Source organism: Pieris rapae, chromosome 15 (genome assembly GCF_905147795.1).
Source record: "Pieris rapae chromosome 15, ilPieRapa1.1, whole genome shotgun sequence".
NCBI lineage: Eukaryota > Metazoa > Arthropoda > Insecta > Lepidoptera > Pieridae > Pieris > Pieris rapae.
Window position 1 is genome coordinate 5,332,452 of NC_059523.1, and position 26,002 is coordinate 5,358,453.

At 33.5% G+C, this 26,002-nt stretch overlaps 3 protein-coding genes across 3 annotated transcripts; 1 reads left to right on the forward strand and 2 right to left on the reverse strand.

Moving 5' to 3' along the window:
• Positions 1–798: 798 nt before the first annotated feature.
• LOC110992241 (carnitine O-palmitoyltransferase 2, mitochondrial) lies at positions 799–8,722 on the reverse strand. The gene is made up of 8 exons (XM_022257964.2): positions 7,767–8,722; positions 7,511–7,689; positions 6,858–7,128; positions 5,230–5,420; positions 4,692–4,861; positions 3,984–4,097; positions 2,258–2,556; positions 799–1,425 (listed from the first exon to the last, which is right to left on the reverse strand). The coding sequence occupies exons 1-8, from the start codon at positions 8,378–8,380 to the stop codon at positions 1,299–1,301; spliced, it is 1,965 nt and encodes a 654-aa protein (XP_022113656.1). The 5' UTR covers positions 8,381–8,722; the 3' UTR covers positions 799–1,298.
• A 2,548-nt stretch (positions 8,723–11,270) lies between these two features.
• LOC110992240 lies at positions 11,271–14,707 on the forward strand. The gene is made up of 3 exons (XM_022257963.2): positions 11,271–11,592; positions 11,790–11,929; positions 12,565–14,707. Exons 1-3 carry the CDS (start codon positions 11,382–11,384, stop codon positions 14,068–14,070), a joined length of 1,857 nt encoding a protein of 618 aa, XP_022113655.1. The 5' UTR covers positions 11,271–11,381; the 3' UTR covers positions 14,071–14,707.
• Positions 14,708–14,795: 88 nt separating this feature from the next.
• LOC110992239 (protein expanded) lies at positions 14,796–26,002 on the reverse strand. Its single transcript, XM_022257962.2, has 4 exons — positions 25,732–26,002; positions 19,724–19,975; positions 18,908–18,987; positions 14,796–18,803 (listed from the first exon to the last, which is right to left on the reverse strand). The coding sequence occupies exons 2-4, from the start codon at positions 19,944–19,946 to the stop codon at positions 15,372–15,374; spliced, it is 3,735 nt and encodes a 1,244-aa protein (XP_022113654.2). The 5' UTR covers positions 19,947–19,975; positions 25,732–26,002; the 3' UTR covers positions 14,796–15,371.

Sequence of the window (26,002 nt, forward strand, 5' to 3'; positions counted from 1 at the left end):
TGCGAATCGATACGAAAACGAAAAATAAAACACGTGTTAATGTTCAATGTCGTGCAGTAGCTGGGCGAACGGGGGGACGACACGAAGTCCAGCGCCGAAGAGAAGAAGAACAAAATTTACTACAAAACCGGTCCTGTAACTTGTCGCGCCCCGCACGCACCGCACCCCCGCAACAACGTTTAATATGCAACTTCTTAAATATACTTCTATCGTGCACAATAGGTCTAGAGACTTTCCCCACTGAAAGAAAAACTGATTTTCTCAAAAATATTGAGGACTTTTAATTTTTGAAATGATATGCAAGTGAAGGCACCCAAGTCACAAGAGTTGGGTTTAAAAGAAATAATAATCATCTTATCCTTGACAATCCCGATTGTCCCTCTTATAAGGATTAACAACTTAGGTAATGACACCCTAAGTTGTTAATCCTTATGAAACAATGAGACATTAATTATTATAATGAAGCATTGTTAATGAAGTATAATGAAGCAGTATATTACAATGACAGCAGCGACCACTGGCACACACCCCTCAGTATAAAAGCAGGAGACTCCCGATAAACTACTATTCACATCACTTAGCACTATGCTCTTGTTAATTTTAAATAATTTTTTGTTTTCTTTTGAAATATTTCGATTTGCATATCACTTTGAAAGTTTTTATCTACTTAGGTTTTGTATTCTAAGTTAAATAATCAAACACTATTTTACTTCAATGAAACAAACCTTTAAAAATATAAATTTATTTAAATAAAACAATATAAGGTATAAAATTTAATATATAACTAAACTTTTATATGAATAAGAAATTCTATTACCAGTACAAATTTTAACCTGGTTTTTTATTACCTTTAATATTGAACTATGATAATTGTTTTGACTGAATATTTAGAAACATTTTAATACTTTTTTCATGGCAATTTTCATACAAAAATTAAAATTTTTAAAATATCACATCAATGTCTATGAAATCAAATACAATATTTGTTGTGTTTTTTACAAAGCTTTTGTGCAATGTCTGTTTTTGCACCGGCAATAATGACAGATTGTTTTAAACATTTTAGTGCACTTGTAATATTAAGGTCACATTGATGTAATAACAGGTTGTATAAATGGCATATATTTTAACACTTTCAACATACCTTAAATTAAGTGTGATCAAGTTCCTTACAATTATTTTTTAATATAAAATTCCCACCCTCATTTGTATCTTATACTTAATAAATCAAATTAACAATAGTAAAAATAAACATATAAAAAAAAAATTAAAGCTCATATATATACTATTAAAAATAATGTTTAACTAGATAGAATTTTTGTGATATCAACAAAGGATTTATGAAGAGCTTCAACAAATTGTGTGCTGTCATTGTGGTCTTTATAACTTGTTACTGCAGCTCCTAATTTATCAGCGAAGGCAGAGTATCTGAAATGATACTAATTATTTATCTTTTTGATTTTATTTATCGCAGTGTCAAATCAGTTTGTCAGTGGCAAATCGTTCGATGGTGGGTTTGTATCCCATAATTACGAAATGTCAATTAGATAGCTTATTAGGTGAAATTATTGCATATAAATAATAATTATTATTATTATGTAGATATTGAAATGAAATTAAATCGTTTATTAGCTAAGATAGTGGTACAATTAGATACAATTATTATAAAAATCCCCACAATCCGCCATATATGAATCAGCATGCAAATGTCATTAATTTATGTCACATAATAGAAGCATTAACATAATGTCATAATAATAGGAAAGTTAATTAGAATTGGTGAATGTAACACTACTTGTAAATAAACTTTCTCTTCGTTTCTTTCATGATGGTTTTATCTATTACAGGATTTCATTGAACTTAGAAAATCTCTTTCAATAATACTCTAATAGTGGGCAATTGATTTTGGTTATAGGACAACTTTTTTATGAAAAGGGGCAAACGGGCAGGAGGATCATCTGAAGTTTAATGAGACGCCCTTGGACAAAATACAATATCAGAGGGATCGCGAGTGCGTTGCCTTTTAAGAATTTATACGTTCTTTTCTTGAAGGACCCTAAGTCGAATCGGTTCGGAAATACAGTTCAGCTGGCAGCTGGTTCCACATAGTGGTACTGCGCGGCAAAAACTGCCTTAAATCGCTCAGTAGTGGATCGAGGGACAAATGGATGACACAATCACCATATAAAGCCTTCCAGGAAGTGCAACAAGACCTTTATTCCCTGTAATTGTATCAAATTTAACACAAGATATAACTTACCCAATACCAAAACCTTCTCTTGTAACAGGTCCAAATCCTCCAGCTAGAACATTTGGTGATGACAATGTACTCGTGCTGAGAATTGATTTATTTAAATACTTATATTCAAATGAGTCGTATATTTCCGTTTGTATGTTATTTTCTTCAGCCATTTTCCGTAGGGCGAATAGATGTCTATCGAAACCCTGTCCCATAGCTGCTTCCTTCACAAGTTCACTGTGGTACGAGGAACACTCGGTCATTAGTGTTCGGAGGCTGTCTTTTGAGTAATTGTTTGAGTGTAGTTGGTCGCAGAACGCCTAAAAAAACATGAAATAATGGCCTATAGTCGACGTAAAATACGTGTACTATGGGCCATACTGATTCGTTGGGCAACAGACAGTAGGATTTGCTCGCAATGCAATTTATAATGGATAAAATCTGCGGACGCGATGTGGATTCGTTGTGCCCTTTTCAACGACCTTGACCCGACCCTGTTTGTTCTGGGTATAATGGGTTGACTAGCTACGCCTCAGGAGAGTAGTTTTTTTATGATACTTAAATAAATACACTGACAATACGGGTCGTGTTCATAATCAGGATAATGGAGAGACTGGGTTTACGGGTACCAAGTAAAAACCTGAGGCGGAAGTCTAAACTTTTGGATGTACCGCCCGTACATTTCAACTTGGTTAGCGAAGCGCCACTTACGCGGCAATACAAATAATTAACGAAATTTCTATTGAGGTAGACCTATTTGTTTGAACACTGGCTGAGTTCACAAGAGTTGCTTGGTATATTGTTAGTTATAAGATTTAGGTATATTATATATTTTTCTTTATCTTATCTTATCTTATATCTTTAAACGAGCAATTCTTGTATATATATACAATTGGAATCTCGGAATCGGCTCCAACGATTTTCATGTAATTTTGTATACGGGGGGTTTCGGGGGCGATAAATCGATCTAGCTAGAAATCATTTATATAAAATGTCATTTTATTCGTGTTTTATCAAACATAGAATTGCTTGTTTAAAGATGTCAGTCAAATAAAAACTTAAAATTGAATATAATTATCTTTATTCGATAATTATATTTACATTTCATCATTTTATTAGTATGTAATTCGTCCTTAAATATACTTTCCAAAAAACACAATTTATAAAAAGAAAAAAAATACCGAGCAAAGCTTGGTCATCCAGGTATTTTTTTTTTAAATAGCTTATCGGTGTAGGTAATAATGTGTCGTTTTATCGTATATATATAAAGCGAGACAGACAGATAAATATGATTTATGATCCAAAGCCACAGTTTCTTAATGCTTTGACTATAGTGATTAGGATTTCCTGAACTATGTTTAAACCTAAGCTATGCAATCGATATTTTGTTCCACTTGAAATATGATGTTAACCAATCACAATGCAACGAAATACAGCGTCGTTTTAAATTCCCAACCCGCGAGACTTTAATACAATTTTTTTAACGTAAGGAAATGCTTTTATGGTATTTTACTTCAGACTTGTGGGACTCAAACTTAATATCTACAACCCTACCCACCAAAACTTGAGGGATGCCTTCAACTCGCCAAAAGCTACTATCGTTAGGCTAACCTTTGGAAGCGAATAAGGCTCTGCTGTTACTGCATCCATTAGCTAGCAATAGTGCAGTTGTGCGTTAGGGTGTGCGCAAAGCAAGTAAAAAATGTAAGAAAGAGTGAGTGATACGTAATAGTTAATATTATTTTACCTTTGTTTTTTCGGTACAGGGCCGCATTGTCTCGGTCCTTCCGTGCTTAAAAGCAGATGTACTGCACGATTCGTAAGTACCCACATATTTTCCATATAACAGGTGATAGGCAGCCTGGAAATATAACAGAATTTCTATTCATTACTATTAAATGTCATTATACTCTGATTTTTAATTCGGTAGAATTCTGACATTTCTGAAAAGGGCATAAATTAAAATCCATTTCAGGGCAATAACTTAAAATGCTACGTAATTTTTAAGTTTTACCTGCAAAAAGGTAAATCTTAATACCTATTTACTTATTTATTTAATAAGAATATCACGAACAATACACCGAATTAACTTTAATTACTTTATTTTATTATTTAGCTGGCAACACTGTCATTTAATTCCAGGTTTAGTAAACCTTTTTTAAAAAATAAAATGTTATTTTTACTTGTGCGTTTTTTACTGTTTGTGATGTTTGTGAAAAGGGACTTAAAGCATTTTTAATGTGGAGTAACATAACTCATTTAAAAAATGTATACATACATTTAATTAAATGTATGTATACATTTCAGATATTCAAACTCGTATTGCAATTGAAAAATGTGCCCGGCGAAAAAGGTTTGTAATCTCTGACATGTCAGAATTCTATGGAATTAAAAATCAGACTCTGATTTTCAGAGTATAGTAGCAGTTTTCTCTGAAATAGGCCTAAATAATTACCTGAAATCCTATTTGCATAATGCAATCCGCGCTGACTTTGAACTTTTTGCAATCTTCTCTATTGAGATCCTCATACAATATGTAGTCAATGCTTAAAGAGTCGCACCATTTTTTGTACTCCATTTGAGCATTTCGTACACATTCTTTTATTTTGTCATCTATTTTAAAGCCTAGAAGAAAAATATAGTAAAATAAATACTTTACTAAACTAAATTTATTTTAACTAAATTAGTTTGTTACATTGTGCGGAAATAAACGAACGTGGGATTTATGCGAACTAATTTAGATTGTAATTTTGTTAAGTCATAAGTTATATATTGTCAAATCATCGTTATATTACTGTCGAGTTATAATTACGTAACCTGGTTCTCAACAGAACGTAATTTAACACTTATATCCTTCTCGATTCTCTTTCCACACTGACTATAAAACAAAAGACGAATCGAAGAACTGTCGGACTGTCATTATTCAAGTTAAGAAGAACGGATCGTATAGCTTGAAAACAAACATATTTATATAATAATAAAAAAATACATACTTAATTTTTCAACCGTAATGTGATTATCAGAAGGCGTACTCTCAGGATGAATGAATGGGTTATTAGTTATCTCTTTGTAGGTGTCCTGGAAGAATCTCAATACACCGACACCATCACCCCACGAATGCTCAAAATTGATACCCGACACGCCATCTTTAGTTACAATTAGGCTGAATGACTTGTCAAACCACCTAAAAAAAATTATGTATATTTTTTATATTCTATTTATGTGATTTATGTGACAAATCATGATTGGAGCATGCGTTCGGGTCACAGTTCATAATGAACTTTTAAAGGGCGCTTCTTATGCGCGATATGGTGAAGAGAAACATCTTAAAGAAAAGTCACCGTGTAAGGAAGGCTAATCTTTCAACTTCATCAGATTTTATTAAATCAATAAATAGATATAGAAATCTAAGGCCAACTCCAAAGATCCGCACGTAGACCATTAATTGAAACATAATACATATTATATATTATTCAAATTAACAACCTAGAAAAGAATATCCAAAATGTGTGATGGCTATACTAAATACAACTATGGTTAGCACCATTGTGAGTAAAACTATAAATAATGTCTCATCACTAAAAAAAGATATAAAAAGATTATAAAAAAAACATATCGTAAAAAGTTTGTAGAGTCCCGGCCTCTTACAAAAGCTAAAGTACCCCATGTATCAGTAAATATTAGATTAGAGGTGTCGTCGAACCAACGCGAAACCATCTTAACTGTACATACCCAATTTTACAACATGTCGGAATTTTTGAACAAGAGTGAAAAAAAGTGGGACAGAAAAAACGTATATAATGATAAGTTTAAAATCTTTTCATTAACTTCGAATTACACTCAACAGATAGCAAAAATAGACACAGAAAATGTATTTAAATATGATTTTTAATTATTATTGTTATTATTAAAGTATTAGGAAAAAATTATGGCGTGATGGCTAATGACAATTACTTATTCATGATATTTCTGTGAAGATTTAATGTTCTCTTTAATAACGATGTAGAACTATTCACAGGATAACTGTGGGTTAAACAGTTGAGTAATTCTGATTTAATTTAATTCACGGACGCTTATTTTTAATACATCGAGGATAAAAGGCGTTCAGGAAAGAATATTACTGGTATCTTATTTGGAATCTGTTGAAAGAACTGGTGCCATTTGTGTGCATGAGAATGGTGTCTTGAGTGACGGTTGAGGTATCCCCAAAATCAGGTATAAACCTCGGATAAAGATCAGGAAGTCTAGCAACGCTGAAACATTCGCGGGTAATAAGTAGTTTTACTCCGTAAAAAAATACGAAAATACTCAAAATAAATCGATTATATACTTCCACATCTTTTACATCATCACACTGCATACAACACAACTAATTTAGGCTTAGTTAAATAAATTTAATCACATTTAGTCAAATGTATTAAATAATTTTTGTTTGTTTGTTCCCTTTTTTAAATATTTCTACTGTTAAATGTATGTATCATCTATGTATTCCATCTTTGGCTATATTCTCAGTATATTTGTTTGTAATTTTATATAATTTATGTTAGCTGTAGGAGTACTAAATAAATAAATAAATAAATATACTTGTTGAGTACATTTTTGACATGAATTATTAATATACCTATTATTTCCATCACTATGTAGATATTGCCTCAAAATTTTGTGCTTATCCTCGTGGATACTATCTTCATCCAATACAAGGTTAAAAATAGCGGAGTCAATCTTTTTTAATGCTTCGGCATTACCAATCTCTTCTAAGTGTTGCCGTTGCTTAGCCCAGGCATTTCGATCCTGGGAAGTTAAAATACCCAGGGGAAAATCGGCACTTGGTTTGTCATCACTTATAATTTTTGCCATGTTGCCAAGTAATTCTTCTGGCAAAAGTAGATTACCTGAAAAGGATAGAAAATTTAAAGTGCGTGAGTATTAAGTAAAGACAGGTTTTACATATATCCTTAAATATATCTTAATTATAAGGGAAGGTATATATATATATATATATACCCTCGTATATATACCCACTATATTGTAGTATGTCTGTAACTCACATATAATTAGTTAAAAAGTTTTAATATTTTTTTTATTGTTTCAATTTTTAGTTTTTCAGAGACCATCACAATGTCCTTTCCAATTTTTATAGAGAAAAACAATGTCACTTACTTTATTATTTTGGAAAGTTATTGTTATTAATAATATTATGTAGTATATAAATAGTGAATATAGTAAATAGCATTATTCTATAAAGTTGTATTTTCTGTTAAGTTCAGCACTTACCATTACTATCCAAGACATCAAAAACATAAAAATTTCCTTTTCTTTGCACCACAACATGCTTACTAGAGGGGTCTCGGAAAATTCTATCTTTGTCAATTTGAGGTATTCTGGTAGCATTAAATAGTCCTGGAAATTGACTCATATCTAATGGAAATGCTTTAAATAAATAAGCACCATACCTAAAACATAAATGAATAATTTGTTGTAAAGATAGTCATAGTTAAATATATAATATAATTAAAAATTAAATACCCACCAAGACAAGCTACTGGGTAATAATCCAGTTACTGTTCGGAAAAGTTGTGTATCACTCTTCTTTGGTTGCATATGAAATACTTCTGGTTCAAGAATTGATGCCCTTAAGGATAACATAAATCTTGATGCTGTCACCAGAAAATTTGTTGCACGGACTAATTGATCATTATATGCTGGTCTTGAATCATTTTGAAAAACTAGTAAAGGATTGTAATTTATGGGCAATGGAACACGATCTCGCAAGTAAAGGTCAAACCAATAGTCAGATATGTAACTAGTATGTTTGTTTACTTTATCTTTAGTAATTAATTTTGCTTGCAGTTCTTTACCTTCTTTAAGAATAAAATTATTAGTTCTTTTCTCAGCATCAGCATACTGTGTAGAACTTAACAACGGTTTTAACGCCTTTAAATATCTTTCTCCAGTTTTGGATAAATCTGGTATAGGAAGCCGAGGCATAGACTTTTGGAAGTGCATTGTTGGCACCTTACTATGCTGCAAAAACTGATAAGTTTTGTCACGTACATATCGAGAGTTTGCCGAACTTGAATAATTCTCCTTTATAAATTTAATAATTGTCTTCTCCGAATTAGAAAATTTGCAGAGTCTCAACATTCTTAAACTTTTATGTACAAATAAAATTCAGGTAATTATACACATACAAATTGGGACATTAACAAGTTGTTTCTTACAATTTAAATTTCGATGAAGTTATAAAAACAAAAAGTTAATGAACTTTCAAAAGAGGAAACTTCACACATAAAAAAAATTAGACATATGATTTAAATCTGATATCCTTATAATTATTACTGAACAAACATATAAACTTTGTTAAAAATTATTTGCAATTATTCAAGGATCACATTCTATAGAGATTTTAGTCTTAAGAAATATCTCTAAAATCCAATTTCCAAAGTCCAGTCTCTTAGGCATATAAACAGTAAATATATAAATGGACACAGGATACCATCAACCAAAGCTTATCTGTGGAACACACAATAGTATATTTCATTACAAGTGCGGGAAGCCTGTCATTGCAACGAGTTCCGACGAATGTCTACCCGAGCCGAGGCGCAGCCGAAGGTGAGGGTTGACAGTCGGGTCGAGTTGCAATGACGGTTCCGCACGTGTACTGAACGACTATTTTTAATACAGTTGCGAAAAAATTAAGCAATTTAATTAAACTATTTGCTGTTTTTCTCTTCTCTCTATGGAATAAATTCATTGCACTTAGATTTGTTATATGTTTCCGGTAAATTGTTCTCCGAAGCATTTTGTGCAATTATACTGAGTTCGGGTGGTATTCATTCAAATAAAATATAATCGAAATTACTCAGTTTGTACAACAAATAACTCAACTCGAAAGAACATTTTTGGAAAATGGCGCCAACCGCAAAGAATATGAGCAAAAGCTTTGCTGTTTTTTCTTTTCTTCACCCATTCTGGGTAGGCAAAGGGAACTTGGCCCATACAGCCAATTCTTCAGTAGACTATTTTTATTGAATGAAAACCAAATGTAACTCATTGAGTCCAATCATTAAATCTGATATTGAAATAAATAGTAGCTTCTTTTTAAAATATTTGCATGAATCATAAAAACTTCTGTGATTTTTTTTAGTAAAAACTTCATGGTTAGTTTTTTCTTTTTAATATTTTTTTTATTGATATGAAATATAATAAACCTAACCTAACTTATTGAATCCAATTATTAGTAAACTTTTAAAAATACGTATTTGCATATATTATAAAATTCTTTTTAATATTTTTTTAATTGATATGAAATGAATAGAAACCTAATCGAACTTATTGAATCCAATTATTATAATATTTAGAATTCATATATCATAAAAACTTCTATGAATCTTTTGAATAAAACCTTCGTGGTTGGTTTTTTCTTTTTAATACACATTGTTTTGACAGTTGGCAAAGAAAACGCACGAGTGCGGGAAAGGCAAAGAAAAAGCACGAGTGTGTAATAGCCCACTTTCCGAACGCTATACCTCCCTGCAATATACCACTTTTTGAGCAACTGTATTAAAAAATAATTAGGCATATAGAATCTAGTATTTTTCAAACATTTATTTTCAATAATCAGAATTTACTTTAGTTATAAACATGTAAAAATATAGAACAATAGAGAAGATAGAATGTTAACTACCGCTACATAATATTGTAATGATATTTGATTAATGACTAATAACGCAGTTGGTAGGTAACAACTAATAGGCAGCAAATCATTCAATCAGTATTACCCGGTACCTACTACTACACTCGCCACGGTAGATCTTAGTTTGGTCGTATATTGATTACTTATATATAATTTGTTTTATATGTAGTATTGTCTTTTATTGTTTGTTTGTTTGTTTTATATGATGTAACCTACATTTCAGACAATCACGTTTTTAAAACTTTAAAGGCGTGAGTCGGGATACAAAAAGCGCCGCCATGAGTCATGACAGTGCTACGAAAAGACACACATTAATGCTCACGCTTTTCGGTAGTCAACAGCCAATTAATGTTTCGGCGGTGTAGAAAAAACGGCGTTACGGTTGGTGTAACTATTCCTTCGTTATATGCCATACGCACAAGCCGGTAACATTGCATTTCATAGATAATCTTAGACAAGTTTCTGTTCTTTTCATATGTTAACCGTGTTTCTGTCAGTTTGACGGTTACATTTGTGGTAATTTTAAACCACTTTCGTACGACATTGAAATGATTAGCAATAAAAGAGAACGCTGTATTAATTACGAAGAAAACGTATGTAGAATTGTGAATTTTGAGTAAAACTGAAACATGATGAACGGTTATTCATTGCTTTTGTTTATTGCGTTTGTCACAGGAACTTTTTATAAATATTCTACGACCTTATTTATCAATCATTGAGATCAAAGATTTAATCACTAACACTAATAAGAAGAAAATGAAGGCTTGGAGCGATGTAACTAAGAAGTAAACATTTAAATGAGTACCTGCATCTCAAAAAAAATAACTATGGGTCCCTTGCGCTGTTATAGATTGCAACAACTTTAAACAAAGCATCACTCATTACGAGATCTAACCAACACACAACGCATCACTCAATACGTGATCTAGCCCACACACAAGGCATCACCAATTCTGGGTTCAACCAACAAGAGCAGGATCAAGGATACGCATGGTGGCATGTAACAACCAGAATTTGTAATCAACATTTTTCGTGACATACTGCAGTCAGAGGAACGAATGTCAAAGATTACTTTAATATTTATTGTCATTGAGTCTCTAATAACTTTCAATAATAATAATAATAATGACTATGGAGTCATAATTATTATCGACCATTGAATAGTCGTTAATTATAGATCTAGCAACGTTGACAAGTTAAATGAACTTCTAGTCATATTAACGGTTTTTACCTAATTTGACTTTGATGTCATTAAATGATAATGGTATGACAGTTCGACTATGACTGCTGACCATTGACAATCTAGGGTAAGTTGACAGTTATAAGTGAAATGTGAGTTTCCTGTTTTCCTCTATCATAATGACTTATGATTTGGTGTTGATTTTTGAGTTATAGACGTGTTGAATAACTAAAAGGTACATTGGTATCTCTTTGGTAAAATTAAGCAAAATGAATGATTTGCCAGAAGCTAGTGATAGCAATGGAACGACTGAACTTGAAACCTTGGAATATCTTCGTGGTGTAAAATCATCAACATGTCTGCTTTTGACTCCAAGTCCAACAACGTTGGATTTTAAGCATCCGCTCTCAGAAGAAATAGGTGACAGTGCTTTTTTAACACTGAATGATGACACCAAGAGCATCAACATTGGAAACTCTGGTATGAAATTATATTAAGAGCAATTACAAACAAAAACTTTTTATGTTATTCTTTGTATATAATATTTAGTTCCCATTTTATTGGTATAGTATCTGAAAAACTTAAGTGATATTTTTACTTGTGACATTTATGAAAGTATTAATGTAGTAACATTAAGATGTTTTAAAATAATAATTAATAATAAAGAAAAATTTCAGAGGCAAGCGCTGGTGATTCTAGTTCATCAGGAGATTCTAACTCTGTTGCTCAAGACCCTGTCAGTGCCCAGCTTATTAACAATATAAGTATGCTGGATTATCAGACTCTTAGCAAAAATGGAGACATCATTTTAGGACAGGTAATTACATAAAAACTTTCTTGGCAGCTCTTTTGATCCCATTATAGTTAACGTTTCTGTGGTCCTATTGAATTCACTAATAATCAAATGTATGTAAAGGTTTGTGCCTGAATAATCTAGTATGCCTAATCTAAGATTTTTTCTCCATAGAGATCAATACAGATAATTTTTTAACAATCTTAAAATTCTATCCAAAATGTTTATTCTATTGGCAATTGGTATATTAGCAAGTTCAATGGACTTTACTCTGTATATTAAGGTGCCAATTAAACTCAATAAAAATTGATTTGTTCAAGGACATGTTTGATATAATTCTACATCATACATACATACCTACCAAAAATAAGAGAAATATTTTATTAGATATCTAAATCATTTTATGTATTTTTGAGTTTTGAAAGAGTTTTTTTATTTAGTTCTATAAGACAATCATACAAATTCCCATTAGAATTCAAATTTTATATTGAGCTTTAGCATGATGCTCTTTCAAGTTAGCAACATTAACTTTGCAGATATTGAGAATATTATATTATATTATAAATTATAATTATTTTCAGTTTTTTAATAACCAATAATTCATATTTATTTTTTATACAAACAAAACTTTAAGTACAACAATTGTTTAAATTTTTCAGCCGGAAAGTAAACTTAATGGGAGTTTAAGTGTCAACAATAGAAAATTACCTAATTTTGTGAACTGGAACTGGCCTCTAATAAGAAACATTATTTTATGGGTTGTACTCTCAGCTCTAATTGCTTGCTTGGCAGCCATTGTAACTATGGTAGTAACTATACCAAAAACTTGTAATCCTAATCTTCCCTGGCATCAAGGTAAGGTAATCTATGAAGTTTTTCCTGCAAGTTTTAAGGATTCAAATAATGATGGTTTTGGTGATTTAAAGGGTTTGATAAAAAAATTGGATTATATTAAAGAGTTAGGAGGTTCTGCTATTCGCCTAAATTATATATTTGAATCTCATGACTATCCTGTACACTTTTATAATACAACAAATACCCTGAAAATTGATAGGAGTATAGGCATTTTGAAAGATTTTCAAGACCTTGTGTCAGCAGTTCATAAACTTAAAATGCATATAATACTAGATGTACCAGTGTCTAGTCTAATTGGAATTGAACCATTTCCAATTTCAAATCAATCTGCTCTGGCACATAACGAGACTACTTCCGACCTCGATATTACTACCAAGAGTATCCTTTTTTGGGTTTGTGAGCAGAATGTTGATGGAGTATATTTAAAAAATTTAGAAATGTTTATTGCGGATGATAACTTTGGAAAATCATTACAAATTTGGAAAGAACTCATTGGTAGTGACAAAATTTTTATGGCGAGCGAAGCTGCACTCTTGAAAGCCACGGGATCAAGCCTTACAGTATTGCTAAATAGAATAGATTTGATTGATATTCATATAGACTTGAACAATGGTGTGAAGAGTTTAAAAGATAAGATTGAATCAGTAACATCTGGAATCCTTTGGGAAAAACCTCACTATCCATGGGTTCATTGGAATGTAGGCAACATCAACAGTCAAAGGATTTCATCGAAAACAGCCAACAATACTCTTGCTTCAATAGCATTAGAGATGGTTTTGCCTGGTGCAGTAGGAATATTCTACGGCGATGAAATAGGTTTGGGGAGTCTAGAAAGATATGGTATAGAAAGTGATTTCCATGAACATGAACATGTACATAACCTTGCTACTATGACTTTTACCGAAAATGACAAAACAGAAACCGGGGCAATTTTACCTTGGAATCATGAATCTATCAAAAAACCAAGGTATGAATATTTAAACACTATAAAACACTTAATTCAAGTGAGATTGGACACTCCAACAATATATTTACGGGGGATATATAAAGAGGGTAATGTTTTGAAAAATATAGATGTGCGTAAAACTGTGGACAATCTTGTTGTTATTGAACGCTGGTTTCCGCGAAGAAATACGTGTGTATTTGTTGGTAATTTTGGTAATCAGGCTATAACAACTGATTTATCATCTATGTTTTATGGTGGTGTTGTAGTGGGTGCGACAAATTCATCCCTTGTCGGAACACTTTTATACTTTGATAAGGTTACATTTTCTCCAAATTCAGCTCTTATTATAAAATTAGAAAAATAATGAATCTTTGTAAGCTTAGCCTAACCTATGCTGTTTATGGCATATTTTAAAAAGTATTATTTTGTTGATGTTAACTCATTAGTTATAAATTTATCATAACCAAATATATAAAAGCTCAAATCTAGTCCTTTTGTTCCTATATTTTTTTTTATAGAAAACTTCAATATTTTGTTTTCTGTGTTGCCTGGCACAAAATCTTTAGTAACAGTATTTTCTTTTTTAATTGAATTAATGTTTTCGTGTTTGCGTAGATACGCATAAGTAAATTTATAATTTAATTTAAAGTTTGTTTTTTACCATTAGTGGAAATTAAATGCTCTCTATTTTATGTTAGAAACTAAATGTTTAAAAATATGGCTTGTTAAGTTTGTCAATTCAAAGTGTGATTTTTGTGTGATATTATTAAACAATAATGGCCAAAGTGTACGTAAAATTCATACTACATATTATTTAAGGGAAATGCAATGCAAGAAAAATAAATAGTGCTTCTCAATTATTTACTATACATTTGTACATAATGAAATGTTTAATGTACTTACGAATTATTTATCAACAATGTTCTATGTACATTTTGTTGTGAAATAAATAATTGTTACATTTTATAACTAGGACTTAGCAATGACTTTAAATTTACATGTTCTTTAAATATTTCAGATAAATATTAGTGAGTATTTTGCCATTATTAAATTCACTATTTTATAGAGAATTTACGAAATCATACAATATCTTAATAAAGTATTTGTATTCTTAATTTAGTTTTATTGTACATGATACCCGATAATCATACATGTGATTGTGCGTTGGATATAGTTTTAGTAATACGCATTTTCTAAGACTAAATTTTTAAACATATAAACAGAATTGAAAAAGTTTTTATAAAAATATAATCACATGTTATATTTGTTACACCATTATCTTAGTTTCAAATATCAATGAAATAAATAAACATGAATTAGAAGCATTTTGCGCTTCGAAGGGACATAGTCATTTTACTTAATTTATCTACTTAATGAATACTTATTTTAAACATTGGTTGTTACTCAAATGGAAGGCCAGCCACTAATTTATATTTTCTGACATATATTGAATAACCATAATGTGGATAATAGCAAAAGTATTGGCATTCATTTAGAACTATGTAAATTAGCATTCCATTTAAGTATAACCAACAAAATCTAACTAGAGGGGTAGTGGGAATGTATGGCTTTTCAGTCTTTATTTGAATAGAAATGTAATTAAAGGGAAACGTTAATAGCACTGGAAGGATTCACAAAAAGAAAGGTGATATGTTCGGAAAATTGTCATGAGCTGGGTTGAGTTCTCTTTGTTTTAACGACACTCGGATGCATAACATACGTATTAGACATAGCTCTTGGAGTATGACTGTCTGCTCCGGGCAATGCTGGAAGTTTATCTGTTGGATTGCGTACTAACACTCTTTTTTGAGAACCTGTGCTTAATTTCCTGTTACTTATATCAGATTTATTCTTATCTACATTATCGGTGGTTACTGAATCCGACTTCGTACTTTTTCGATCACTTTCACAATCTGACTGACTGACTGGCTTTATTTTTGGGGCGCCAAAGGCTTTAGTTTGTTTTAACAGTGAACGGTCGTTGCACAAAGCGGCTATGAGTGGCAAGTCTAAGTTCTTGCTTTTTTCTCTAAGCGTTTTAATGTCTAAATCGCATTTAGTTGCATCAAATTTCTTTCTTAAAATATTGTCACTTGTACTACAATGAGGGGGCTTTGCTTCTTTCAAGTGAGATGGGAGTTTTTTCTTGTGTTCATAGGGCGGTGGTGGCGGAGGCGGCATTCTTCTCATTTTCAAAGGCGGTGGGTCTTTTATAATTATCATGTTTTCGTGCGATTTAGTTCGATTAAAGTTCGGAACCTCCATGATGCGGGTCGGCAATGGTGGTCTATCTAGATTGATGGAATGGCTACTTGTTGAATTTCGACTAGTCATTGAGTACCAACTAGTACGCGTTCCGGGAATTTGAACATAGGAATCAGACAAGTTTTGGATCGAGCCATACGTCGAAGAACACGATAGCGATGTGGAGAGAAATGGTGTACTTCTATAGTGTAACCCATTTTTGTGCATGTTTGATATTCGAGATTCAGTTAACTTGTGGTCGAGGTAGTTCTGTTGGGACACAGATGGGTCTTGAAGAGGATAGTACACATAGTCCACGTCACTGTAAAGTTGTTGGTGAAACATAGGGTTATGGGGTGGAGGCGGGGGCGGCAGCCTCGTTGCGGGCGGTGGAGGAGGCAGTCTCGTGTGACGTGGCGGAGGAGGTGGTGGCGGTAATTTCATCATCGCTACTAGGACGTTAGGGTTGACACCCGGAGGAACTTCTCTTGAAGGCGATAAATTCGTTAGACCCTGAGCTAATTTTGAACGTTCAGCCCTACGACTCGATGCTTGGTGACGCTTGGACTTTTGAAATCGATGTTCCAGAACCATTGGGCTTGCAAAGGTTCGCTCACCCGATGTGTTGACTTCTCCGGCTTCCGCTGTGAGAATAGTGATCATAGGTTTAGATGTAACCACTCTCGCTTCTACTTCCTCTTTGTCAGCTTGTTTTGAAAAAGTACTAGAACTACTTGAACCTGGATATGCAGGCGGAGGTTTTGTGGGCGTGGAGGTAGACGACGATAAAGTTTTATGATTATATTCGTAAGGTGGAGGCGGTTTGTCTGGATACTTTGGGAAAATGGATGCATTGCCATCTATATCTAAAATGTTTGGCAAAGACAAATGAAACCCTTTTCTGCTGTCTAATCGAGTTGGTGGTGTCGGAGGTCGGTCGAAAAATGAATTGTTTATGTAGCTGCGGTTAATTGTGGCCGCTTGTACTGAATTATCTATATTTTGATGATAGTTTTCGCCTTTAAACGGCAATGGTATTCTAACGTAATCTGAAACTGAATCAAATGTGTCACTGACGGATTGTGTTTTGGGATAAATACCACGACCGACTATTAGATCACTTAGTTCACTTGCACTTAATATATTGTGTTTATTATCAGTCGGATCACTTCCATCGCCATGAAAAGATGTAACGCTAACATTAGAGTTTGTGCGTTCGCGAAACACGTTTTCTTTATTATCACTTGCGTTATCATCACAGAATTGATTAATTCCATCAATGCAATCTGAACTAGGCTGAGTTGTTGGATTTCTATGTATTTTTGTTCTTTCCGACTTATGTTTTAATATAGAAGACACGCTGTCAAAGTCTGCTAAATCATTTTCTTTGCATGATTTATTATATCTATCGAACGATGAACCGCTGTAATCAGTTCGGCTACCTTGTGATATGGAATATGTCTTCGAACGTGCAGTGAGTTCTGAACTTCCCATTGTATAAACACCGCTGGTTTCACTTGAAGCCGCTACTGTTGCCGCTTGTCCAAGACCGTCATACAAGGCGGATGCTGTATCTTGTGTGTATTCTATATCAATTCCTACTGTACTGTTATCACTTAACATGGAATTTTGGGCTGTATGACTATATCCCAACTCCAAACTGCTTCCGTTGGAAGCTCTGCTAAGTGGGCTTAACCCCGCCCTCGCCATAATGACTGTGCTGCAAGATGAGGAACATTGTGAACCAGTACATTTCATATTACTCGATGGGCTATCTGCTAGAGATTCACCTGTTTGATCACCGTCCTCAAACTGTCGGCTTGTTTCTGGGACGGGTTCAAAACAAGTATCGTTTTTGGACATTTTATCGGTATCTTCTTTACTTTTCTTACGAACTTTGGATTTTTGCATTTGCAATGATGAAACTTTATATGAATTTGAACTATCTAAAAGATGAGCAAATGCTAAACTTTCAGTTGATGGAGCAGGAGGCGTATCTATCATTATTTCCAACTCATCTTCAGATTGTACTCTGTCACTAACAATTCCTGATGTAGTATTGGAGCTTGTTGACGATATTAGAGATATTCTTTGTTCACTTTTATTTTTATTGTAGTTTAAACTAAACGATTTAGAGTAAGCGAAACAATTCTTGCGTTCATCTTCTTCTCGGATTAAAATTTCATTCAGTTTTGATGATAGTTTCATTGAAAACTGATGGGTTTCTTTACATAAAGCGAATAAATATTTACATTTCTCTTCACTCGATGAATATAATGTGATTTTGCCTTCCTCAGTTCTGATTTCAAATTTCTTTCGATCAAAACTCAACTTGCCAATGGAACTCCAAATAAAATTTGACGTGGAGCCTTTGTCGGGTAATATTTTTATTCCCTTTGCCGTGACTAGTAACCAAACAGTACCTGGTTCAAGTTCTGTCTTTGATTGCTTTAGTCGATATCTATGAGAATTAATTGTATCAGGTAGCAGGCACACTTCACGAATAAATCTGGTTTCTGCATCAGTTTTTGTAAGACCTCGATGCTCCCGGTGACAAGCTCTTGCAGCAGCCGATACCCAATCACCGGTTAAGGATGTTGGGGCGTAATCTTCAATTTTAAAGTACTCCCGATTGTCATATGATTCTTCATCACCACAATCTGCTTGTAACGCTAGTCCTATTAAGAGTAAAAGTATTTCTACTGGTAAAGCATCCCTTGAGCGTATGTTGTGAAGTAATTGGAGATAATACAAATGGCGTCCCACGTCATCGTGTAAGAGTAGAGGACTTTCCACGTGGAATTGTACGACTAGGTGAAGTTCCAGCAATGGTTTTCCATTGGCGTCTAAACCCTGAAAAGATAAAAACAAAAGAATTTGAATATGCATAAACAATTGAATTATGCGGTTTAAACATAAATAATAGATAATAAAGAATGCATGCATGCATCACTTACATGAGTATGAGAAGATCTCCAGCTCTTTGGTGCGTATTTTGATAGTTTGCTTTCCAAATCAACAAATAAGTACTCCCCGTCTGAAAATAAATATACCATTATATACCGAAAGTAAATACGCGTGGCATGTAGTAGGTATATACTAGCGACATACAAAATAGTGTATCGTCATATAAATAGTGAGTAATTATGCTAATATTAAGTACTATGATTATACGTTCCAACAAATATAGCAATGTTTATTACTCAACAAGGCATACCTGGATATTCATAACATGGAGACATAATGTGAATAATAATGTTGTGTTTGCTTAAGCCTTATAAGAAAGTAAATGCGGTGGGGCGTAATATAAATTCCAATATAATTCAATGGTAAAAGTCTATCAATTAGGGAAATATATATTATATGTATTATAATTGATTCATTTAAACCGGGTTTTATTTTGATTAATAGGTTACAGTTTAATGATAGTATATAACTTGGTACGTTTTTACCATTTTGACAATATTGACTTCTAATTTAACCAGTAGAATTGGCCTAGTGGCTTGAGCGAGCTACCGTCATCTTAGAGTCTTGCGTTCGAATCACGGCCGAGAAAATTTTATCTATCGCAATTAGCACTTGCTTCTGCGGTGAAGGCAAACATCGTGAGGAACCTTTCATATCCATACTCAAAATCGATGATATGTGACGGACAAAAAAATCCTGATCAACTACATCACTATAACATGAAAATGATCGAAGGAATGGATGCAACCTGAGGTCATATAGAGTTGTAGCGCCACCGGTTTTTATTTTCTTTAAGATTTACTTACTTTGCAAAATCGCCAATCCGAACAGCTCTGTATCGTTCATGCCTTGCAGCTGTGGGTGGGTGTTCGCTAAAGATTTTAGCTCTTTGACTTTCGCCTTGGCTTCTACCACGAAGTGTATAGGCTGCGGCTGACCTGGCAGCCGAAGAGACAGAAGCCGTGCGCCTGCGCCGAGCGCGCGGTTCTCCCCGCCCAACGGCCCGCGAACCGAACATAGAGCACGCATGTCGCATCTCGATACTCCTATTACACTCTCTGAAACAATAAAAAATAAAAATAAAATACGTTTATTTTGGAACATAAGATCATCTAGGTATCACTTATTCCACGTCAATCAATTCGAACTTGTAGGCATCCCAATGTCAGCATTTATTGCATAATAAATAGAAATATCAATACATACGAAATAAAATGTAACTAGGCAGCTCATTTCTGTTTTTTTTTTAAAGCAGAATCATGTTTTTTTAATTTGTCAAGCAATTTTAGCCTAATGAATGTCCAAACAGATTCTGGTAAAAATCCCCGTAAATTAAGACTTCCGCTCAGTAATAAATGTCTACAAAAAAGATAACTAATATAAGATACTGCGTAAAATATTCCAGTACCTAGAATAAATAAATTCTACGAAAAGTAGGTAGGTTCGTAAAATATGTGTAATAAGATTATTTTCCTGCTTCCTACGCACCTAGTTCTAATAATTTCTACATGAACTTATATTCAAAAGAATATCCATGTGTTAAGAATGTCCGGATCTTGTAACATCTGTGCATTCCATTGCATACTTTTTTTGTATAACCATCTTTTTGCTACCTGAGGCTTTTGGTGTTCGCATTGTTTCCTATTTTTTTAATATATACATTGAATCTAATCAATGTGATTTGGGATTGAAATAAAATACCTACGAATTTATTTATTCCAAAAATATCGGATCTGGTTTTTTTAATATGGTAAATTTATTTAAAACTTGATTTGCAACGTATGCCAAGTAAGGAGATTATTTTGTTTACATTCTTTATCTTTTACTACGGTCTATATATACATAATACTATGCCATTGATAAATTTACAATAAAATATACATACATATATGTATTTAAAAGATAATATTCCCGTCATATGTAAAATCATGTGTTAGCTAAGCTACAGTTATTACAAAGTTCTAGGAAAACCTTTTATAATTTAGAATCTAGAAACGAATCGAGCGAATGCAAAATTACAAACGTTGCGCTGTCTTGAACCTGTATACTTATGTATTATAAAACGTTTCTTGGAATGTAGCACCACGAGATCGGTTCGAAAAAACTAGACGCGAATAAATTTCATCGCATCCGGTACCTCAGCGGCTCCTCAGCACTTGATAGCCATAAGAACATGTTTTTTGTTTTAGTAAATGCGCGATAGTTTGTGATGGCGCGGGAGACCGGTTGTGGGGTGAGGGGTGCGGGGCCGGAGGCGCTACGTAAGCGCGGTAGCAGCGGACGGCGACGCGAGGAATGCGGGCGACCTTCAGATGCCGAGCGCCCCTCCCCCGCGCCGGCCGCATCTTGCGTCCTCGCATACCTCTGGACGACGTTGCCTCTACTTTTCGACATCTCGCCACCACTTTTGACACTCGCACTTTGTTATGATATAATGGACGGAATTTTAAGGATTGTCGTACGTGCTTTGCTTACGTGTACAACATAGTATGTTTATGCAATGTAAACTATGGGCTAACAACATTGAAGGGGTTTTATTGCGCAGTCTCTTCTATTGGGTTGTTTCAGTTTTTTTTAAATGCCAAAGCATTCTATTCATATTAAAATAACATTACAATTTTCGCAATAATTTAGTCCGAAACATTTTACTGTCTACCTGTTACTTTAAACATATTATACTACTACTCTTCAATATCTAACTAGTTAGGCACTATTCCGATCTATGCAAGTGGTGTTAAAAAATTTTATCTGCCCTGCATTGTGAAGTAAAATATGATTAAAATGCAAGACAACTTTTTGTTAGACTTGAAAATTCAAATTAAATATTTTTTTCTAGCAGACTCGTCTCGTCTTTGATACGCCCGGTACCGTATTCCTTTTGACAATATCACCTAGTTTTAAGTATTTCTATGTAAGTACCTAGTTCATCATTGCGATTCGGTGTTAATGTAAAATGACAATAATACGAGGTAAGTACTATTTTTATCTATGGTAACTGTTATTGTGTTTGTATAGTTAAGTTAATTATAAACAAAGTAACAAGTGATTGTTTTCTTGTTCGATGTTAAAAAAAAGATTTTATGTTCTCGCTATTTACGCCTAATAAACGTCATAAAGACGTACGTCAGTAAACACAACTTGCCTTATCACTTTCTTCATTATACGCACGGCTGTAAGTTTTAATTTTACAATTGTTCTGGCTTCAAAGTATGGCAAACTATTGTTTCTATCTGATATGAAAACAGGTTTTTATACAGAAACATTTTTTAAATAGGTACACCATGATTCATTTTGGAGGTACGTGCATATTGATGAAATAAAGTCTAAAACCAGTTAATTTTCACTTAAATAAATGCAAATTAATGTGGTAAACTCTTTTGCTTATCTTTCATCTTAATTATTATCAGTCTGAGAAAATCTTTCCAACGTAAGCCTCGAAGAATAAGATATATTTTAATATACATATATTATTGTAACTAAATTTGTTTTTGTGTTAAGTGATTTGACGACTCGATATAAAATATTAATGTATAGTTAGGCTTTTATATGTGTATTTTTTTTACTTGTATTTGAAAGATGTGTAAATAGCGATATTTTGGTAGGTAAATGGAGAAAAAGTAGATAAGTTCGTTAGGTTGTTTATTTGCTTCAAAAGTATGATAATGATATAGAAAGTCGAGTAAAATCAGGGAAGGAAAATAGTAAATGGAGCGTTGCATTCCTTTATGTGTAGCCAAGAATCTGAAACGGGGCTTGACTGGCCGTTTTAGGGGAGTGCTTATCCCGACGGTAACATACGGAAGTGAATATTGGCTGCGGCAGAGAAAGAATGGAAGTAGAATAAATGCCGTGGAAATGAGCGCGTTAAGAAGTACGTGTGATGTAACATTGCGTGATAGGATATTATAGGTGATAGTAATAGTGAGATACGTGAATAGTGTGGGTTAAAAGTGGACGTTATAAAAAGGATACGAAATTTTTTACGATTGCTTAGGTGGTTTATCCATGTAGAACGGATTAATGAAAAGCGATTAACAAGTAGCAACCGTGGATGATGAAGTCGGGTTAGATAGACCTTGCCGTACACTCCTGGACCAAATCTATAGTTAAAAGTACCATTAACTGGAGTATGCATGATAAAGTCACGAAAGTGGGTGAAGCCGGAAGCGAGACAGGTATGTCAGGACCGTAGCAAGTGGAGATCTGTGGTCTCTGCCTACCCCTTCGGGAAAAAGGCGTATAACATAAATATATATATAAATTTCTTTCTTTACTAGAAAGCTGCGTATTGTTCGTCTGTACTTATGTAATGTGTTTATTGTTGCAGTTTAATTCGCTTAAGTCGTTCGTCTTAAGTTTCATCATTTGCCAATAATTGCAGATTCAGTATAGCTATCACAAGTTCCAGTTTTAAATATTTAAATGATATGAAACGATATAGCAAAACCTGGAACGCCGGTAAACTTTGCCCACATGCATCTGATGAATATTATTAGGAATTGCCCAGTCAGTTTTGTGCGCAGAACTTTTTAGGGACTGACAAAATTAAAAAACGAAGCAAGTGCGTTTTATAAGATTACGCATGTCGCGTAATCTTATAAAACGCATTGCGCGATGGGCGGGTTGGATTAGGCATACTGTTTTCCAATCACTCCCAAATTGAACGCTATTTATATTTTAACCCTGAGAAGAGAGTCATTATAGGTATATCCTTCATACTGTATCCCTACTATATCGAGGAACACGTGAATATTATGTCCTCATCGAATACATCGAAACATTGTACCTATTATGAATAATTTAGTTAATAGCTCTTAAATAACATTCTGTACTCCTAAAGATCATTTTTTAATCACCGAGGCAATTAACATTCTTCTGTTAACGATTAAAGTACGTACAGTCTAATTGTAATCGTATTTCACTCGACTATTTCCGGAATTGAATAATTATGATAAAAATGATACAATAGTACTAATTCAAATTAAAAAAAACTAACCTACTATGTATTAAATATTATCCAGGGACGCAACTAAGTTTTTAACAGTAATTAACTTAATGGCTAAAGCTATTATTAACAATAGGAAACCTTAGCTTTCTTGTTTTTGGCGAAGAAGTTATTCAGAGGACATAATATCGGTTCAGTCAGGTATAAAGCTATTCGGACGGCATTTTAGTCTCATATTTGTACCTCGTAATCAAGCTATATAACGTTTACAATGAACCCTACGTTATATGACCATAAGATAATAGTCCGTATTGCGTTTTAGCGTTTGCCATTCTATCAACATTGGATGTCAGGCCAAATGAATTAACCATTTGTCACAAAATTTTCAATGTTTAGTATATTTATATAAACTGAACGTGGGTGCGTTAAACCGCTTTTGTATAGAAATTGAGAAGTTCTTTTTATTTAACGCGAAACTTTTATGATTCTTGGCTTACTTTTAGTATTATATATTCCAGTACGTTACTTTTAATAATCAACGATGAAAAAAAAACTTGTTAATTATTATGTTCTTGTTAATGCATGTTATAACACTAACACCATGTTCTGTGTTATCTAGTCAGTTGTGACCGTATTGTTAGTATGCCTTATAAATAAAACAATGTGCAGTTCTCTAAGGTACTGGAATTAATAAAGGTTCATATTTAAATGTTGATTTACGATTGGACAGAAATAAGAAATGGTTGATTATAACACCTTATTTGATTATAGTAAATGTAAGTACATATGTATAGGGGATTAGAACTTCAAAAGCGTTACAGGGCTACATATTCTCTATTATAAGTAGTAATGTAATGTATGTGCGTAAGTTTTTATGCGTGTTTACGCAAGAATCGGTGCCTAACTAGGTGGGTGAAGTCAATCGTTAGGTGTATTTACTCGCCGCGCTATCGAAGGAATGCGGTCGCAGTCGTTCGTAGCCTGTTTATGAGCTAATGAATCATATTTGTCTTTATCAATCACTGAAGCAAAGTATCGCAACGAGGCACGGGTTTTAAAACGCATTAATTGGTTATAGTCATCATTGCCAGAATAGTCAAAGGCATATAGATAACATTCAATGGTGTAGCCGGTTCTTTCATCAAATAACTCAATATACCTAGGGAAATTGTGTTTGAATTTTCAATAATATCAGGGAGAGGAGAGGAGGTAGAGTTGGTTACTTTCATTACTTGTGTTTTTTTTAACTTATTAAGGCATGGGAGTCTTGGTTAGGTCTCTTTTATGATATTCAACTACTTGCTATGTAATTTGTCAACTCAATATTTATAATGTTTTCATAAATTGGTATGGTTTCAGCTCAACATAACCATTATACTTGACAAGTTTTTATATGATTGATTTACAACGTTCTTTTTAATTATTGGTATTCATTAAAATGTTTTCTTTAGAGTTTAGACCAACAATCCTGGTGAATAGAAGAAGAATAGAATATATTTAATACTCATAATCCCTGATAAAATAGAGGTTTAGAGAAAGATGTAACCGACTAGTAATATTAAGAAATAATAGTAGGTAATGTTTCGGACGTACTATCTGGAAATATAACTTCGTATTTACTTTAGAACTTTCCTTGATTTCAAGATCAGGTGAAGTAGTGCATAGATTGATTTTTTATTAAGTGGTAATTTGGTCTGATAAGATAGTTGAAATAGAAGTTCGGATAAAAGAAGAAGGGCGCGCGGGCGCAGGGTCAGCGGCCGCGGCGCAAGCTTGGAATGCGAGCTATGTGTATGAAATGAAAGTGGCCGCATCGTGAAAGCGCGCGCATCCACAGTAGACTTACAAGACGTCGACGTCCACACTTACCATCAATAAACAAATCCAATGTTGTAAGTCGCTATGGCACTTAAAATGTGGTAAACCGCATCCATAGACACTTCACTACACTTCGCGTGTTCTCACAACCGGTAACATAGGAGCGCAGTGGCAGTGCGCATAATCTCTATAAGCGCGTAGGACCGACTGAGTGAAGCGAAGCAGGCGCGTGGGTCGGCGAAGGCATGAAGGCACGCGCGGGGCGCGCCTTGGCTTCGGCTTGGTGGAATGCGGCAAGATAGTCGCGGGGAGACCGGCCGAG